The 20774-nt window shown below is 38.8% G+C and overlaps 1 protein-coding gene across 2 annotated transcripts in view; it reads left to right on the forward strand.

The window, feature by feature from the left end:
* The window catches only part of LOC108703039 (receptor tyrosine-protein kinase erbB-4), a 440770-nt gene that overhangs the window by 228851 nt on the left and 191145 nt on the right, over positions 1 to 20774 (forward strand). For both annotated transcript variants that reach the window (XM_018238955.2, XM_041578052.1), the window contains exon 3: positions 16268 to 16454. In XM_018238955.2, the coding sequence (XP_018094444.1) occupies positions 16268 to 16454 (187 nt within the window). The remainder of the gene's footprint in view (positions 1 to 16267; positions 16455 to 20774) is intronic.

Genomic DNA, 20774 nt, shown 5'->3' on the forward strand with positions numbered 1-20774 from the left:
AACTGCCTGATGAATACATTCTGTGTCTGCTAGTTATGGCAGATGGAAACTACTGGGAGTCTATAGATTTTCTTTATAACGTTGGGTAAGTACACTTAAATGCCTAAACAACAGGCAATAACTTTGCCTGCTTTTATTTGGTAATGTAATATTACTTTCACTGAGTGTTTGCTGATTGGTTGCATTTTGCAATATGATATCACTATTACTGACAGTTTGATGAAGTTCACAACAGCTTAGAAGTTCCCAAGTTGGCAGCAGAGCTTGTCATTGTCAACGTAAATGCTCTTACACATGGGCATATTTGTTATGTACTGTATATTTTCCTCCAGATTCCTGTCATACAGTATGTGTGGTAACTTAGTTCAGCAAATGTCAGTTTTGCAGTGGGGAAAAATAAAATGTTTCATTTTCCTATTGTTCCTATTGTTCTGCTTAAGCAAAAGCTGGTTTACGGAGTCCGTTGAGTCACTGGACAACAATGGGGCGAGGCTTCCATTCCAGTAGGCCATACCAGGTGAATCTGAAAACTTATTTGTGCATCTAGGCTTAGGATATTTGTTTTCTATATTTTGTCTTGTTCTCTTTGGAAAAGCCTCAAATAAACTGATCAGAGACCAATTATACTAAATTAAAATGCAAGTGCCTCTGTGTTGGGGTGTCTGGAAGTATACGCAAAGGTCTATTCCCCAGTGAAATCACGGAACAACTACCTGAAATCCCTATGTTACGTTTGTGAATATATTATGGCAGGGTGTACATCACATGTTCTGGAAATATCCTGCAAATCCTTCTTGTTATTCTGATAAAGCAACGTACCCCAGGTATAAAGAATAAATACCTAGATGTTCTTACAGTAAACTTGGTAAAAATGTATAAGATTATAAAATGTATCTATTCTTCTAAAACTAAACTAAAATTAAAATGGCCTACCTACTGTTCATCTGTTAACCCTTTTCCTTTTCCTTTGCCTGCACCTTTCAGTATCTCTCATCTCCTCTACATACACTCAATACACTTCACATCTCCCTCCTCTTTCAACCACTATTCCCTTTACTTTTCACAATTACTAATTCCTTCCTGGTCTGCCTCCCTTCTATCTTATTGTTTCTCAGTTGAGTTCTTAAAAAACAATTAACCTCAAAAAGAGGGAGAGAAATGAAATCAAAGTTTTAATTAAAATGGGAACACAATTTTTTACCCAATCGTAGAATATGAAGAAAGGATTACAGGTGATGAATGTTGAGTATAGGATGAAATAGATAGGGTTTAAAACAAACCATAAGTTTCATCAGTCAAATCTGTATTGCAATAAGTACTTATATCAATAAATAACGTCATATGTACTGTAAATATTTTTGGAGCCTACAATAGTCTGTCTCTAGCTCTACCAGAGATGACCATTTAAATCCTCCTATGTTGGGACTTTATTGACAATTGGCAGAGGAAAGGGCAAGATAAGGCTTCATCTACTTTTCTCATCCTTCTCTCTTTGCTCAGTTTCTGTCTTGCTTTTTTCTTCCTTTCTGACTTTGATCTGGTATCCTTGTAAATTCTCCTACTCATGCTTTGTAAAGAAGTAGGGCTCTTCTTCTGAGTTCAGAGAGTCTAATAAGTGATTGTTAGAAAACTGTCCTGCTCTGATCCCAGCAGATGCTTAGAGCAGGCGTAGCTTTCAGATCAGCTAACATACTCAGGAGAAATAGAAGGGTTTATTATGCTGTACCAGAGCTTCAAATCACAGATCTTTTATTTTTGAGAGCTTTAGTTGCTAGCATCTTGTTTTCTCAAAGGAAAACAATAGATATGATACAACTTCCCCACATGAGCAAAAAAAGAGGCCCCTTTAACACTTTGTGGGTAAGTTATATATTCCTGGGTGACATCTGTCTCAGGTTGCCCCACTTAAAGCAAGCTATAATTCCAGAGTAGTGATGGGCGAATTTGCGCCGTTTCGCTTCGCCGAAAAATTTGCGAATTTCGCGCCAAATTCGCGGAACGGCGAAAAATTCGCGAAACGGCGAACAATTCGTGAAACGGCGCCGGCGTCTCGTTTTCGACGCCGGCGCCCGTTTTTCCGACGCCGGCGCCCGTTTTTGGCGCCGGCGCCCCTTTTTGCGGAAATTTTTTTTTTGACGCCGGCGAATTTTTACCGCGAATTTTCGCGGGCGTTTCGCGAATTTATTCGCTCGCCGCGAATCGCGCAAATTCGCCGCGAATTCGCGCCTGGCGAATAAATTCGCCCATCACTATTCCAGAGTTCTAATATAGTAGTTACAAGCAGGACATAAATACAACCATTTCTTAATGTGCTCTCCTGCAGTCAGTTCTAAAAGTGCAAAAGGTTGCATTTCTTCCTGAGCTCCCCTGTGGCTGAACGCTTCAAAACTGACCGAAGGAGAGCACATTAAGAAATGCTGATATGTTCAAGCTCTTATGCTGAGGTGCAGTAGTTCCAGTGAAGTTATTACAACTGATTCATAGGGTTGGTTGCTGCCTCTGAGTCTGACACATAAACTTATTAGTAAGCAGGAACCAATCCATGACCTGCCCCAGAAAAGTCTATGTTATATTGTATTCATAAATGCAACCTTGAATATTTTATACCATTAACTGTTCAAGACATTATGGGGTCAGTTACTACAGCCCTACATTTGTGTCCAGGATCTGGCTATGCTGGAAATCTATTACTAGGTAGTGATGGGCGAATTTATTCACCAGGCGCAAATTCGCGGTGAATTCCCGCGATTCACTACCGGCGAATAAATTTGCGAAATCGCAGCGAAAATTCGCCAGTGTCATCCTCTATACTCAACATTCATCAACTGTAATCCTTTCTTCATATTCTATGATTGGGTTAAAAGTTGTGTTCCCAATTTAATTAAAACTTTGATTTTTAAGGTTAATTGTTTTTTAAGAAATAAGCCAAGAAACAATAAGATAGAAGGGAGGCAGACCAGGAAGGAATTAGTAATTGTGAAAAGTAAAGGGAATAGTGGTTGAAAGAGGAGGGAGATGTGAAGTGTATTGAGTGTATGTAGAGGAGATGAGAGATTTTTCTTGGATGCCAGTGCAATTTCCCCGGTGAATGTGCGCCGGCATCCAAAAATGTGAATTCGCCCATCACTATTGCTAGGTTTAAAGGGTAAGGTAGCTATATTAGAATGATGTTCAGATACAGGTAGGGGGTGGGCAGGAGAACCCCTACATGCATTTTACCTCTAATAAATACAGCCCTGCAAAATCTATTTATATTTTGCCAAAGCATTTGATACCTTGCCCCACAAACGACTGCTTTCTAAACTAAGGTCATTTACACATGGATAGGAAACTGGCTACAGGATTGGGTACACAGGGTGCTTGTTAATTGTACATTATCTACTTGGAGTAAGGCTCTTAGAGGGGTCCCTCATGCCGCAGTAATGGGTCCATTTTTATTTAACTTGTTCATTAATTATTTAGGGGAGGGTATTGTAAGTAATGTGTCAGTGTTTGCAGATGACACAAAACTATGCAGCCCGATTAATTCCATCTAGGATGTGACATCCTTGCAACACGATCTTGACAAACTGGCAATCTGGGCAGCTAAGTGGCAAATGAGATTCAATGTTGATAAATGTAAAATCATGCACCTGGATTGCTGGAAAAAGTCTAAGCCACTCATACCCTTATACATGCCCTTAGCCTTGCCCTTAGCAAGATGGTTGCAAAATGTTATGTATGCAGTTCTTGGGGTGAAATCATTTGGCTGTTGTTTACTAGTTTTTATTTCTTTATTGGCTGGACAAGGTCTTAACAGAACAAATTTGTCTTTCTCTATAAATACAAACAATCCTTTATTGATGCAGCACTAATTGTAAGAGTACATAAATGTACAAGATTTTCTGAGAAATGTGTTTTGTTTTTTTCTCTCAATGTACACATCACAAGAGTTCAGTTGCTCAGTTTGTATTTAGGCCTCTTTCAGCCAGAGAAACAAGCTACAGTATGTTCCCTCTGGCTTTATGTAATTTATATCAATTTAGAGATCCCTGACATTAAAGGTCAGAGCCCTTGTAATCTCAGTGCCACTTATATTTCCCTTACTCTGTGCAATTTCATGCATGGTTTGTGGATCCATTGGCTTCTGGGGTGTAAAGAGAGTAAACAGCATGCTGTGCCAGTAAGGTCAATGCCTTTATTGGATCTTTGAATAAGACTAGAAGTCAGGAAGAGTATTCTTTAGCTGTTTTCACCATTTGACTGGATTAGGCCAGTACTCAGTTGGGAAAATGGCTTAAGGACCATGTCACAAATTTTAGACTTACAATCTTGCAAAAACAAGCATGCCTGAGAAAACACTTTATGTCATATTATATTGTGTGTGTGTGTGCCTATAAGTGTGTGTGTATACATATGTATTTACCTACTGTATGTTTAATATAATATAAAGAAGCTGAGGAGTTAGGCAATTTATTGTAGCCACCCAAATGATTGAGATAGTGTCATAAAGCACTGCATTCAATTTACAGCTATGGTAAATCCCCAATAAAGTTTACAAGGAGTTTTATTTCAGTATTAACTTGCATATATGATAAAAATAACAACCTGTTTCTATGAATGACCATGTTAACATACACTTAACTTGACATTCAGGCATTTTAAACAATAAGGGCTATATAATGTTTACCTGTGGCAAATCAAAATTGCCATGCTAAATGTGGATAACAGTGATATTATATGTGATACTTATATAGGTGATATTATATATGTGATAGAGGGTATCTCTAGTGCAAGTTTTAAAAATGATGTAGGCTTCTCTTTCAAGGAGCAATTTTTATGTATCGGTTGCACCGGTTCCACCTTCCAATCCATATGCACTCAAAAGAAAGAGATCTGTCAGTCAAATTAAAAACAGATAAAATATGTGTATAACTTTGAAACACTTCATGCTTCTTCACATCTTTTATCTTTTCAATTTTTTGAAAGTAGCGGTGAAGGTTTTTAAGTATTATTACATGTCGTGCATTATTATGCTAACCAGACATTCTCCAAAGTTATGCCTTCCAAGCTCATTACTGTGACACGTGTGCCCATGTCAAACTTACCTCTTTTGGCAGAGCGCTATTATTGATCCTACTTACAATGAAAATATCCATAAACATCTATAAATAAATGATATTGTTTTGACATTTAGACACCAGCCTTTCAAATAATTTAGGTTTTTGACAAAAGATATATTCTGCTAATTACAATAACCAGCTAACCAGCTTTGCTGGAACAATAAGATTTAGGCAAGGAAGAGCCTGAGAGGCAGAACAACTGCTCAAGTGAATTTATTTATGTTTCACACTACATGTTTCGAGCCTCCTGGCCCTTTGTCAAGTGTGACTTGACAAAGGGCCAGGAGGCTCGAAACATGTAGTGTGAAACATAAATAAATTCACTTGAGCAGTTGTTCTGCCTCTCAGGCTCTTCCTTGCCTAAATCTTATTGTTCCAGTTTGAAGTGTACCCAGGTGGAGGTACTTAACAAGGATTGAAGCCGACGAATTGTATGCAGAAGGGTTACAGGTAACAGTCACCAGACTGATTTGATTCTAACCAGCTTTGCGTTAGCTTATGCCTTGGGCAACAATCAGTAAGTTGGTATTCAAGCAAACTGTGATGCCCATTCATGGTTCTTCATAATCATTCTAGTATAGCTTCTCTATGCTAAGTTCAAATTGACCTTAGAAGATGTAGACATGGTCAGTGTTATACACTTACTTAAATATAAGCCACAGTAGAACCCAAATCATTTGTTTTTAAATCTGCACTTTGCGTTGTCAAAATTGTCGCACCTCAAAATTATTTTGAAACCCATGGACTCCAATGCATTTCGCAAATGGTTTGCCGTTTCGCTAATCTTTTCACCATTTCGCAAATTTTTCAGCAAAGCGAATCAGGACAGATTCGCCCATCACTAGTTGGGACTGCTTAGGGGCTCAGATACACAGAAGCGTGTGTGTGTTTAAATCTGCACTTTGCGTTGTCAAAATTGTCGCGCCTCAAAATTATTTTGAAACCCATGGACTCCAATGCATTTCGCAAATGGTTTGCCATTTCGCTAATCTTTTCACCATTTCGCTAATTTTTCGGCAAGATTGGTGGACACATTGCTCGTGTCACTTGTACATCCTCCTGTCTCTGCAGTGTCCTTCGTATAATGTCACTATTCTCGCTCTTTCCCACACACTCAGTTTCAGCTATTGCCATGTATTGTATGAAGCTCCCTGAATTTGTGCCAGAATTTACTGATTGTGTGCTTCCTCTGAGTACTATTTCTTTTATCAGGCTCATTTTCTATTACTGTATCATATTCAGAAAAAAACATGTTGTGATATTACTTCTGTGATATTAAATCTAATTTTATCTTTTATCTGTGTTTCAGTACATATTGACTGTTTTGGTGTTTGGACTTACTTGCTTAGGAATACTCCCTGCACACAATATGTTGCTCATCCATTCTGTAAAGTCAGACTGAATTCCCAAAATACTACAAATGGGAAATCTCTGTATACACAGTTTAGCAGCTTATAATGCCATCTTTTGCCTTAAACATTTAATATTTCACTTGTAGTATTGCTGCATCCATTCTTATGGGGGACCCTTGTGTCTTCTGCTTTTGAAACTTGACCGTCCATTACGCAGCACAAGCTTCTTGCTTTCTGGGCTTTAGGAACTGCAACATACATTTTTACAATTGTTTTATGTTTTTATTTCAAAATGTTTTAATGGCATATTGCATAATAAATGAGCTAGACTTCCTAAAGGAATCTGTCAATATCAAAATAAATAGAATCATGCAGAAATACATGCCAGTGTGAACTGGTCTTGTAACAGCAAAACCTGTGAGGATTTGGTCCAAGTTTTTTTCAGAAAATATTGAGATAAATTTGAACTTTGATAAATAAACCCTTTAAAGTAGACCTCCTGCTCTATTGCTTCCAAGCTGATTGAGTCAAGTCAATTCAGAATCCAGAAAAGACACTTTCAATAGGACCAAGCACTATGAGTGAGCAATTCACTGTGTATATACTGTGTATATACTTCCTCCAAACATGGCCAAATTGAATCAGATATATATATAATGCTCAGCCTAGATAAGTGAAAAAACAATTCTGCATTCCTATCAATTCTCCCCCCAAACCAATTACGTAAACTAGGATAGGAATGGTGCAGATTTCACAGCAACCTCTCCCTGTAAATACATCTTCAGACATGCTTGTTCCACAAGGGTTAGCAGGGTCAGACTGGCCCACTGGGGTGCCTGGAGTAATTCTGGTTGGACCTTTCACCCTGTGTCCCACCACAGGGGACAGGGTGGACATTAACAATGTAGTGTGTGTGGTAGGGAGTGGGAATTATCTGTCCAGGGTGGATACCTGGTTGGGAATTTACTGGCCTAGCTAGTGAACAATCAGCAAAAGGCTATGCTGGTGTTACACATTTTCAGTCCTCCTGACTTGATAAGTCTGTCCCTAAACTGACTAATTCCCACCCTTGCTGCATTGCTGCCTTGCCCCCTTTACTTCCTTTGGCTAGGAAGAGTGGCAGTCCTAGTTAGTTGGTCGATGTTCCAAACAAACAGAACAATTGAAAAACCAAACACTTGTATTGCCACTTGTATTGTATTGCCACTTGTGCAATATCCACCCACTTGGCACATGCAATAGCTTATGTTCACTTAAACTGCAATGTATTGCCATCCATATTGCAGTCTACAAAAAGAATAGTAGAGCAAAAGGCCACATGAGCAAGTTAAGTCCTGACAGTTTAAAATAACATGTAACAAAAGACCATAAAGCAGTAACAATGTAGCGGTAACATAAATAGGGATGTGCCAAAACTATACATTTTGGAATACTGAAAAAAAAATTCACATTCAGTCACATGATTTTAGGGGTTCAGACTTGGCTAAGCTGAAAGCTGGTTTGCTTTCCTATATAAAATACAAATAGCATTGGGTGTAGTAAACAAAGCCGGAATAATTTTATTAAAAGCACAATATTTTTAAATAGTTTGAAATAATCACTGCAGAAACATTCATTCTCATTAACCGAACGGAGTATTATAGGTGACATTGCACAAACAGTGAGGTTGTGGAATGCACTGCCGGGTGATGTTGTGATGGCTGATTCAGTTAATGCCTTTAAGAATGGCTTGGATGATTTTTTGGACAGACATAATATTAAAGGCTATTGTGATACTAAACTCTATAGTTAATATAGGTATGGGTATATAGAATTTTAATTAAAAGTAGGGAGGGGTGTGTGTATGGATGCTGGGTTTTCATTTGGAGGGGTTGAACTTGATGGACTTTGTCTTTTTTCAACCCAATTTAACTATGTAACTATGTAACTATGTAACTATGTAACAAACACTGTGCTTAGTGGTGCTACTAAAAGAGGGGGAAGCTTTTATAGCAATAAGGTTCACATGATTATAGAAAGGAACAGTGTCTGCTGCATCAAACTGGAGCTACTCCTACAGCCCCAAATATGCTTAGTCTCTGTTTGTAATCACGTTCCTCTAAACACAGGCAGCTGTCACACACTGGAAGGAATACATGCCCACTTTGGAATGCAAAACACATAAGCAGTCTCTCTCTCTGAACTGCCACCGCGGCCAGCACAAGTTTTAACATTATCTGCTCTACCAGAGTGGGCATAGCAAAACTGCCTGAGGCTTTCAAATGGTTGAAAGTAGCCTTCAGCCTTTTTCCATTACCAAATTAAGATTAATATACACATAACACATATATACAGTTTATTTAATAAGCAAGCAATGTTCCCTCTTGGATCAGTAAAGTTCAATTTAAAGGGACACGTACTGATCCAGTATATATACATATAGTTCTTGGGGAACTACTATCTACAATGCATTTGACAGCACCCAGGCATGAAGAGAACGCTTGATTGGAATGCACCACAGCTGGAACTAAATATATATATATATATATATATATATATATATATATATATATATATATATATATATATATATATATATATATATATATATATATATATATATATATATACATAATCAAATAAAGAAAAAGTCCGCACTCATGGGTCATGTGTAGAAAAGCAAAAAATTACTTAGTGTTTATTCGACGTTTCGGCTCCTATACGCGAGCCATACTCAGGAAGAATTTTTTGCTTTTCTACACAAGACCCATGAGTGCGGACTTTTTCTGTATTTGATTGTAAAAATTTCTTGTTCTAGCACCAGGGCAGTGACCAGTGTTCTGTGTGCACCAGGCCCATTTTCATTGTGTGTATATATATATATATATATATATATGTGTGTGTGCAAAGAGGCATATTACTATAGTATAGCAAGATTACACTGAATACAGGAATGCCTAACTTGCAGCCTCCTGCTGTTAGGGCACATTGAAAGTTAAAGTGCAGCAATAACTGGACTCCAGCAGCTTGCATGTACCTCATCTACATAAACCTTGTTATTTTTTCCATAGACTCACTAGCATTATCAACAGCCCTAAAAAAGCAAGTAATGTCACACCTGTCGTCGTCAGAGCAGAGGGTAATTATACAGTATTAAGCTATAAGGGTCATTACATCAAGAGGCTTATTACTCAATAACCTCAATAAGCAAGCCTTATGTGCATATAATGTCTGTTCATTGAGTTCTAATGTAGCTGTAAAGATGTTCAGGCAGCAAAACGGAATATTGCACTGTTCTGAGCTGGTATTTTGCATGCCTCTCCACTCATTGGAAAGGAGAGAGGTCATCTACTGGGGGCAGTGAGGGAAGAGGGGGATATCTCAAAATTGTCCTTTTAATGGTTATTTCTAAACATTGTGGAAATAGCAGAAACTAACTTTACATAAACTAACCTGCTTAGTTGCATTTGAATTGACCCCAAATACACAAGGGGGGTTGTGGGAGCACCCGCATTGCTAAGTAAAAATATATATAAGTATAAGGGAAGTGCTACTGGCATATCCAAATGGGTCAGTGCACATTCCCTGGGCCCCTGTCTAAGTAATTCAGTAATTCAGTAGATATGCAAATGCATGTGTTAACAAAGACAGGGGTTTTTAGTTGCAAAGTTATGATCATAAAGTTGAAAAGCCACCATACCACGTCAAGGTAAACCCCATATGGCGGTCCCTAACTTGTTTACCTACCAGTCATAGTATTGAGCATCCTGTGTCGGTCTGCATAATAGCAATAGTAAAGTAAAAAGTAAAAGTCTGCTGAACCTTGGTTTCTGGGGGGCTAAAACCTCCCCCGCTGCTGAATTGCAGCTTTTAAGAGAGAGTGATTGCCCAAACCAACGCCCATTTTTGACAAAAATGTATAAATATGGTGCAGTTAAAAGCATAGGGCCACTATTAATTAATAGGGGTGGGTATGGGGGGTGCTACAAGCCACAAGAAGCTTAGCCAAAGCTACAGGCTGTAAAAGCAAATACACAAGGGGGGTTGTGGGAGCAGGCCCAGGGAATGTGCACTGACCCATTTGGATATGCCAGTAGCACTTCCCTTATACTTATATATATTTTTACTTAGCAATGCGGGTGCTCCCACAAACCCCCTTGTGTATTTGAATTGACCCCCCCAAAATGTCACGTCTTGGCATATATCATGTGCACTGTGACTGTCTTGTCAACATGGCGCTCAGCTTGATGCAGCCATTCATCCACTGCAGTGAGACATTATCAGCTCCCTCCATCCCTTGGCAATGCTGCTGCGGAGAGAGCAATCTTTTACTGTGAGAGACATGGACAGATATACCCACAGAGTCGGCTACAGGCCACACACTCCATCATATGCCGCCCTCCACATGGCAAATACGTTGATTAGATAGACAGATTTGTCTTGTCAGGTGTTTTATTATTTTGTTCAGCCAACTAGAAGCACACATTTCCCATTTATGGTCACCCCCACCCTAAGATTTTTCCTTTACTTTTTATGTCTACTCTCCGCACTTTTTTGCAGTCTATCCATCCTGTCTCCTTTGCTGCTACTCACATTTTCACAGGCATAATGCAGATGGAGCTTAAAATTGAAGGGTTGCTATTTTTTCCACTGCTGTCATACTACTGTTTTGGGCTCTAGAGGAGTGTTGCAGCCTCCAGACGCTGGTACCATGTGCCTGTTAGGGTTCTGAAACAAACATAGAAGCATCACCATATGGAATATGTGATGTAACAGCTTATCACCTGTAAACACAGGTCCAGTGTCAAGCCCAATACCTTCAGCTACAGGGAGCAAAACACAGTAAAAAGCAAACTTGGATAGGAACAGGAAGGACAGGAATAAACCCACAGACAATGTAAAATAGTGACACTTTATTAAGGAAATGTCTAAAATAGTCTTACGCATTTTTTGCCTTCAGGATTCATTATTAAAAGAGGCCTATGGTTACTTTATTCTACAAAACGTCTCATTACAAAGCAAATCTGTAATTTACAAAATTGCATATTTAATATGTTTGGGATCCTTTTGTTGCCCTTGTCATAAGTTGACTAAAATCCTGAGCCTCTGCCTTTCTCTGTTACATTCCTGTCCTTTCCTCTCCTGCAATCTGTAGAACAGAATAGTAATCCATTATCACTTCAATGCCACTCACACCTCCTTTAACTCTCCCCTATCACTGCTGTCCCTCTGTCTGTTTGCTAATAAACAATGATGATGTGGCTTTGCATCGCTCCGTGTTCTCACATCTCACAAATGCTGCTGATTAGTTGGATGTCATGCTTTCAAATCCCATCTGAGTTGGAGATTTTTAAGGCAGTATCACCTGCTGCTTCCAAGAGCTGCTGCTCATAGAGACAGTCAGAACACAATGTTCCAAAATATCCATCTACATCTGCGTTTCAGCATCATTTGCCTTTCAGCTAGTGTGACATAGGAGAGGATTGAAGTGGTACCCACATTTAGCTCTGGTGAATACAAGAGAGCATTGCAGGTCACGGCTAAAATCCTTTTTGTCTAGAAGGGTATATATGGCTGATATAGAACAATAAACTCTTGCTTTAATTAAATACTGAATACTGTTGTTTTTTGCCGTGGCTAGTTCGCACCTGGCAAATTTATTCACCCATCACTAGTCAAAAGCAATTCATTGATCAAGATTGTTTTGCATTCAATCAAGCTGAGAAGTTGAGAAGTTCAGCTCTTAACTTATTTATATATGTATATAGTATATAGGATGTAACTTGGAAGAGCAGTGTATTTTGACATTAGAAAACTCTGCTAAATAATTCCCCTGATGTTAATTAAACAACAAACAATGCTTTATCAGCATTTATAGTAATGAGGATGTAAAAGTCTCACAAAGGTCTGCCTTCTCTGTGCATCGTTTACTGCCCACAAAAATGCAGAGGCAAAAGTAGACATCAGCCACCAATAGGAATGTGCACTGCTTGGGTCTAGACTGTGGTTTGAAACATTTGGAGATGAACAGAATCATTGAAGCCTTTTATAATGATATCAAGACAAGAGCACATTCAAGGACTAGTGAATTGAATGGCTAATCCTGGCAGTAGCAATTGAAAAGCTGAATAGAATGTTCTGTATCATGAACACAATTCATTTATACTCTTCTTTTAATTACAGTCTCAACTTTGGCTTATAAGTGTTACCAATTAAATTTATATATAATACAATAATAGACCCTTGCAGGTGTGCATGAGCAAGAACTGTCACATGACATACAAATGATTTCTTTCTTTAAAATTAAAGGGAGGGCATTCACACATACAAGTTAAGTCTTACTAAGTGCTCTTATCATCATCATCATTTATTTATATAACGCCAACAGGTTATGGGGAACAAATGGTGAATAACAAAGAAGGATTTAGAGAGTACAATAGGATTAAAGGGTACATTGAATACGTTTCCCTAAACAGGTGGGCGTTTAAGGAGAGTTTGAAAGTTTGGGAAGAATGAGAAAGTCTGACAGCTCGAGGCAGAGAGTTTCAGAGAAAAGCAGAAGCCTGAGAGAAGTCTTGTACACCAGAATGAGTTGAAGCGATGAGAGGAGAGATGAGGCAAAGGTCAGAAGCAGAGCTAAGGTTGCGTGAAGGAGTGTATTTGGAGATCAGAGATGAATTATAGGGAGGGGCTTAATTTTTGAGGGCCTTGAATTTAAGTGTGAGAGTTGGAATTTGATTCTAGAGGAGATTGGGAGCTAGTGAAGGGGTATGCATATGGGAGCAGCTGATGTTCACCTGTGAGATACCAGTAGATGAGAGTCTAGCAGCCGCATTTAGAACAGATTGGAGTTGTGAAAGGTGACTTGTTGGAATACCTGCGAGAAGTAGGTTGCAGTAATCAAGGCAGAAGATAATAAGAGACTGGATAAGTGTTTTGGTTTAGTCTGAACTTGAGATACGGTCATATTCGGGCAATGTTGTGCAGCTGCAAGATTTTGCAAGTGTTTGGATGTGTGGTGAAAAAGACAGATGCAAAATGCTAAGATAACTCCTAGGCAGCGGGCCTGTGTGGTCGAATGAAAGGTGGTGTTATACACTGAGAGTGATATCTAAAGGACAGCGGAAGATCTTGGAGGAAATATAATGAGTTCTGTTTTAGAAAGATTCCGTTTCGGTTGGCGCTGAGACATCCAGGAGGAGACAGCAGAAAGGCAGTCTCTAACTTGGGAAAGAACAGAAGGAGAGAGGTCAGGAGTAGACAAGTAGATTTTGGTGTCATCAGCATAAAGGTGATACTGAAGTCCAAATGACTGAATACGTATTCCTAGTGAAGTAGTATAGAGCGAGAAGAGCAAAGTGCCTAGAACAGAACCTTGAGTAACTCAACAGACAGAGGGAAAATAGTACTAGTAGAGTTAGAGAATAGTGATGGGCGAATTTGCGCAGTTTCGCTTTCGCAAAGGCTATGTCATCAGTAGAAATGGTCTCAAGACTAATTGCAACTTCTACATCAAGGGGGTTATTTATTGAAGTTCGATTTTTTTTTTTCTAGCTTGACTTTTAAAGGGGAAAAACACGTTTTTTTCATAGAAAAAATTTATTAAACTTCAATGGTGTTCAAAGTCTGAATAAAAAATTACTCCGACTTGCTGAGTTCATGTAGAAGTCAATGGCAGATGTCCCATTGATATTTTGAAGATATTCTGATCTGTTCTGATCTGTTCTTTTTTTCAAAGATTACATGTTTCGGGCACCAAGTCCGAAAAAGTCACAGTTTTTGGCGACAAATCAAAACAATTTGTACAAATCTAATATTTTCACAATTTTATCGAGTCTTTTCCCCGTACAAAAAATATTCAGGCTAAAAGCAACACAGGACAGACTGAGGGATTACATGAAATGCCCATTTGGCATATTTTGCCTGTCAGCATCTAATTAGGGCACTCCTGTACTTAAAACAACCAGAGGTAGTTTTGTAGTTTGTTTGCAGATTATAAATAGAGCAAACAATAATGGAACATTCTGAGAACCACAATCAGCGTATAGTGCAGCTCTGCACACAAGCAGTCCATGTATAAACAATGTTATAATCACTACAAGGACAGACAGTGTTGCTGAGCTATGTGTTACTCTCTGTATACTCTTGTTGACACATAGATTGAATGGAAATCTTGGAAAATCTTTCTCTCTCTTCTACAATATTGCCCAGAGAAAAGCATGCTGCTCTTTCAGTGTGAAAAAAGTGAGAAATTATCCATGACCACAAGGAAGAAAGAGTGGAATATCCAGATTTGGGATAAATATGTTACACTATAAATATGTTGACACTTGAGAGATATGTTTTAAATATATACTGATCATAGTACAGAGATGAAGGAGGGAAACAGCAATTTATTGATTATTCTATAGCTTTGTGCTTGCTCTAACAATGTTACTGCTATTCATTCAAGTAGTGATGGGAGTAGCAAAAGTAGCCATTGAAAGCAATGATCTGATGGGTATAATGGGTAGTTAAAACTGTAGGAAGCACTGTTGGATACTCTTAATTATTTGCTGGACATAAAGCAACTCACAAAGGGAAGGTGTAGACTGTTCTGTGAATGAGGGAGAAGGGAGAGGAAAGGACAACAGGCAGATGGTTGAGAAAATTAAACTTTTCATAGCAGAAATAGAGAAAACTGACATGGGAACTCGCTGATTACTTTGTCCATGCATATGTGTGAATACAAGAACAGAACCAAATAGACAGAATTACATTAGATGTGTGGAATATATTTATTGTAATTATGTAGTCAATAGCTGCATACTAGCTATAATTCTATAATGATGGAAGATGTGGTGCTCATAGCAAAGAAAGAGAAAAGAGAACATATGCATATAAGATGAATCATTACATGTAGTGATATCCACCAGTATTATAGTTTATACAATTTAGTCTGCATAATTATCCCTTTTGGGTGTTTGTTTTTGTAGTCCAGGTTTGCCTACATATATAGATCCAACAATGGATTGGTGCTCTCTCTTCTTAGATTTCTGTTGGAAAATAATTTTTCTTAGCCTTGATAACCAGTTCCACCTTCAAGTTAAGGTCACTGCTATGGAGGTGACCTGTGCCTATACCGATGCCTGTGTAACAAGGCCTTAGTGCTTATTTGGTTAAGCTTTTTCTTTTTTGTTATTAAAAAAAACAAAAACACTAAAAGCAGTGATAGAAATGGTCAGCGTAGTTTGTGAAATTTGAAGATGCTTAGTGATTTTGTTGCTATGACTGTGGCACCTAATAATACGCAGGCTTTGGAAGATTATTTCATTATGCAGCCCTGCCACAGCTATGGATTTTGGGTCATCAAAATAGATATTGTTTCAGTGTCCCAAAAGCAATATATTCTAATACAGTTAATTACAATCTCGCATTTTTCATAAAATAAAATTGCTTTGTTTCATGGTTTATGATGCAGACTGTAGAATAGAACAAAAACTTGCTTATGGCTTAAGTGAACAAATATATTGGACATGCTAGTTGTCTTTATTTAAGGTGGCCTCGATTTATTAACATGGTAGCATCAAGATGCAGGACAATATCCCTTACAATGTCCCTTAGAACAAAGAACTACTAAGGGCTGGACAAGTAAGCACTTTAGAGCAGCATTACTCCAGCATTACTCCAATATAATTTATAGTTTTGGTCAGGTTTGCTCATTAGTGAATCTGTAGATAACATTTTACACTGACATTATTTGACATTGTATTATTGGTTGCTACGTTGATGGGGGAGATTCTGAAATTCAATGCTGTCAAACTAATTATATATTTCTTTCTTTTCCTAACACAGTCAATTCGAGAAGTCACTGGCTATGTCCTTGTGGCCCTAAATCAATTTGACTCCCTTCCACTTGAGAATCTCCGCATAATCCGTGGAATTCAACTGTACGAGGACCGCTATGCCCTGGCAATCTTCCTGAACTACCGCAAAGATGGGAATTATGGACTGAGAGAACTTGGTCTAAGGAACTTGACAGGTGAGTGTGAGCAACTGAAAAGAGAGGGCAAGACAACAATATAACTCTACTGAAATGGTGAAAATGTGATTATTGAAACTAAAGCCCTAGAGAAATGCCATTCTTTTGACATGTGAATCTAATATTTTGGACCTTTAAGCTGGCCATAGATGCAAAGATCATCGTTTGGACCCTAGCAACCAGATAGGTTAGAAAGTTGCTGAACAAAAATCGAATCATCGTACAATCGGACTTTCCCATCTCCCGACCCGCCACTAACCATTCAGATCAAAGTCTTACCAGTCAGATTAGTAAAAGAACAGATCAGCAATGTTCTGCCCCTGACAGCAATCGTACGATATCTATGTCCAACCAAAGGTAGTGACAGTCTCCCACTGAAAATCGTACGATCGGCAATACACGCAGAGATATTATCGGCAGCGGACAGAAATTTTCAAACCTGTCCGATTGACCAAACGACCGATCTCCGCCGGACTTAAAATGTTGGGACTCTCCACACACGGTTCGAAAATCGTACGAATCCTCGATTCGTACGATCCGATCTTTGCGTCTATGGCCAGCTTAAGTCTTACCCTCTCATCTGTGTGTTTTGGCCGCCATAGCCATTACCTTCCCAGCTCTGCATGGGCACAGAAAGACACATGGAAATGGACATGGGTGGTGAGTGACATGCAATACACACAGCATCAAAGAAGACCTACAGGCAATGTATGTAATTTGGGAAGTCAAACAGGACTAGGGAGGTGCAAACATATATTATAACAGCACCTGATGCACTGATAATTCATCTTGTTTTTCACCACTTTAACAGTGAGCAGGGGAATGCTAGTAATAAAGGCATTCAGGACTTTTGTTATGAAATACTTTTGTGTTTAATTGCTGAGGGTAGAGAGTGTAAACCCTCTGGAATTAGCTACACCCATCTGTGCTTACTCAATAAATATCATTTTCTAGGCAAATATTTGAAGAGAATGGTGAGATGATATATACAGCTGTTATTTGTCAAGAGGGGGGATGAAATGTCAAAAAATTGTGATGTGAGCATCAAGTTAACTGGGATTCATTATTGAGAAAGCAGTCAGGATGACTTCAAGGCTTCAGCATTCACTGGGAGATTACCTGATCCGGTTTAACACTCTACAATCCTCTGGAAGGCAGTTGGGTTTAGTATAAAGCTGTCATAATTATTGGAAAATAGTACACTTATTGAAAGACTTTACAATTCTTAGTAGGAGTCTTTAAAATTCACTGGAAGGTACTCACAATTGTTTCCCAGGCATAAGGGATCTGGTGGTCAGTCTGAAGCTGTTGCATTCAGTAGGAGACAATTCAGGCACAATCCTGTACCAGCATTAGGTTCTTTTTTGGCTCCATTTATCTGTCAGCTGTGAGACTTACTTTGAGGCCTAACATTTGCTGGAAGCCAGTCAGTTTGAGGCTGTAACATTTATTACAAAGCAGCTGGCATTTGTTTGTGTCTGTATTACTAATTAGGAGGCAGCTTTGTTATTGTAGGCACTAACGTCCACTTGGAAGCAGATAGGGTCTGTTTAAAGCTTTCATATGTGGAAGGAGACAGACAGGATCATTTCAAGGTTGTTCAATTTAACAGGAAGAAGGCAAGTGTTAATTTTTCCTATGATATTAATAAAACGGTAGCCTGGAGTAGCTGTAACATTCACTAGGAGGTATCACTTTTACTGACAGGATTTCAAAAACTGCTTAAGGTTCAAAAACTTGGAGGTAGTCAGGTGAGGCTAAACCATTCACCAGGAAGCAGCTGAGAGCATTTTTAAGCTGTAGCATTCACTGGAATGCAGTCAAGATCATCCTGGATCTTTTGAAGCTGTGCAACTCACCAGGAGGCAGGGAGGACCAGTCACATCCATAATGCCCCTACCTGCCAAATGGATTCCATAGTTTTTTGTATAGGATAGCATTATTATTATCTTTATTCATATAGCGCAAACATGTACTGCAGCATTTTGCAGAAATTGTTCATCATTAAAATTAGCCAGTATCCAAATGCACCTAGACATAAAAGGACCCTTTCTGATTCAGTCCTGTATGGTTTTTGCAGCTGTCTGAAGGAAACCCAGGAACATACAAATACTTGTATTCAGTGCCCATGTTGCAGTTAACATCGAATGCATCAGTTTATTTCATGTTTTAATCGGGTCAAACGTGGTGTTTTAAATAACTGAAAATAGGCTGTAAATAATTCTTATCTCAAGTTTCCTTGCACATGGTACATCAGGTGAGATGTTATTAGCACAACAGATAAGGCATCACAACAATTGTGCTGGGATTGGGCAGGGTAGGCTGGAGGGGTTTATATGTGAACAAGTGAGGCCTGCCTCCCCCCCTCCCTTACAGAGGGAATTGGTTGACCTAAAACCACATGACTTGTGGGTTTCAAGCCAATGAACTTATCTAGAATCTGCAGCCAAGAGAACTAAGAGCATAAAGGTCAGGAGCAATTCTTCAAGTAAACTTGAAGCATAAAAGTAACTCCTATGTCAGTTAAAAATGTGTGTGTGTTTCTGTTCCTTTAATGGCTAGTCAAGGGCAAAAAAAAAAAAGTGCAAATGTACAGCATGAATTTGTCCTTCAGTGGTAACATTCAATGCAATGTGGTTTAAAAGGACTACAGATTGATATTCTGACAATTGACTGATACCCGAAGCATTTTACTTAATGATGCTCATCGGGATTTACAGGGAGATTTTACATGTAGCACCCGATCCGCTCCAAAGGATTTATTGGATATTTTGAACTTGACTGCATTGTTAACCCCTGTTTCTTAGGTGTATATTTCCATTCATCAAATCTAACCCTATATAGAAAAGATCAACACACTGTTGCTTATTAAGTAAGAAAGCAAAGGACTCATGTCTACACAACATGGCACAGTTGCCTCTGGTACCCCTCTTTGTATGGGACAGGAAAAAGCCAAAGCATATATTTCTGCAAAGTTCATTTATTCACAAATTAATGCACTTTGCATCTATATTTGCTTTGGCTTTCTCATTTCCTACACTACACAGTTTCAAATACGGATTGAAAGCAAAGATCGGTTGCTCCTGACTCCTGAGATAACAGTTAACTCCTGGCTTTGTGTGGTTAAGATGCTTCTACATGGATGATGCTGATGGACTGCTTTTGCTTGGTGGAACATCCATTGTTGTTGTGCACTGTTGTTAGGGCGAATTATTCAATAAAATTACAGCTATTTATCTCACATTATTTTCTCCTCAGCTCTCTTACACTGCAGGAGTTTATACTTCACTTTCCTGTTCCTACTTCCTGGACAGATACCTCACTTACTGCTCCTCCTCTTTTTCTCTGGTTATAACTCATTAATTCCAGCACCTGTACTGGCTCCTTTTATGCCTCACCTGTGCAGTATCTCATAGAACATTCTGGGATGTAAGATGTAACTACCCTCTAGGTTTTTTTTTTCAGTCACTGTGCAACAGTATATATATGTGCATGTTGAGAGCCAAGGAGTCTAACCCGAGCTGCAGTAATTTTAGAGGCATTTCTAGTCCATAGATATGTGAAGATTGGTGTTTACATCAGTGAGCACACAATAAATACAGATACATTTCGATATATAAATTAGCAAAATTGCAGGCTCTTCTTAGACAGTGTTTATCTCAGAAACCTTATTATTTCATTTCGCTGGCAAAATCCTCTAAACACTAAACCAGTTGGTGTGGATCTTTGCCAATTACTGGGGCCTTGAAGTTTTCTTGCAGATTATCTGCAAACCAAGGAGACTACAGGGGGTTCAGCTAACTGCCTGTCGCAGCTTGTGGGAAGGGAGCCCAAAGCCTGCTTTACTCATCCCAATTTAATGTTGATCTTAAGATCACTGTCGCTTTGTTTACCTCACATAACAGGTCAACAAGGGACACACAGGCTGGACTAGAATTCTAAAACAGCAAATGGAAAACACATCTTAGAATGTTCTGTCATTAGTTTCATGTGTCAGAGGTGTAGGCAGTTGTGCTGAGCAGACAGCAGTTACCTATATAGCAAGTAACAATTAGTATTGAAGAAAGGAGTGTAGTTTAAGGGCCACTATTGGTTTGTTGGGTAAAGCCTATCGTGTGCCTCCCTGCCATGTATTGTGATGCCCCAGTTCACTAAAGCAATTGTTTGGTTTATGGATTTTTATATCCTTTGAGTGCAGCAAATAAGCTTGGATATGGCATTAATACATATAAGGGGGTTCTCTGCATTCATACATATTAGTGGAGTTGTCATGCTGTGTGCCTCATGTGAGACCTCTCCATAGATATATTATATCTGCTA

Source organism: Xenopus laevis, chromosome 9_10S (assembly GCF_017654675.1).
Source record: "Xenopus laevis strain J_2021 chromosome 9_10S, Xenopus_laevis_v10.1, whole genome shotgun sequence".
NCBI lineage: Eukaryota > Metazoa > Chordata > Amphibia > Anura > Pipidae > Xenopus > Xenopus laevis.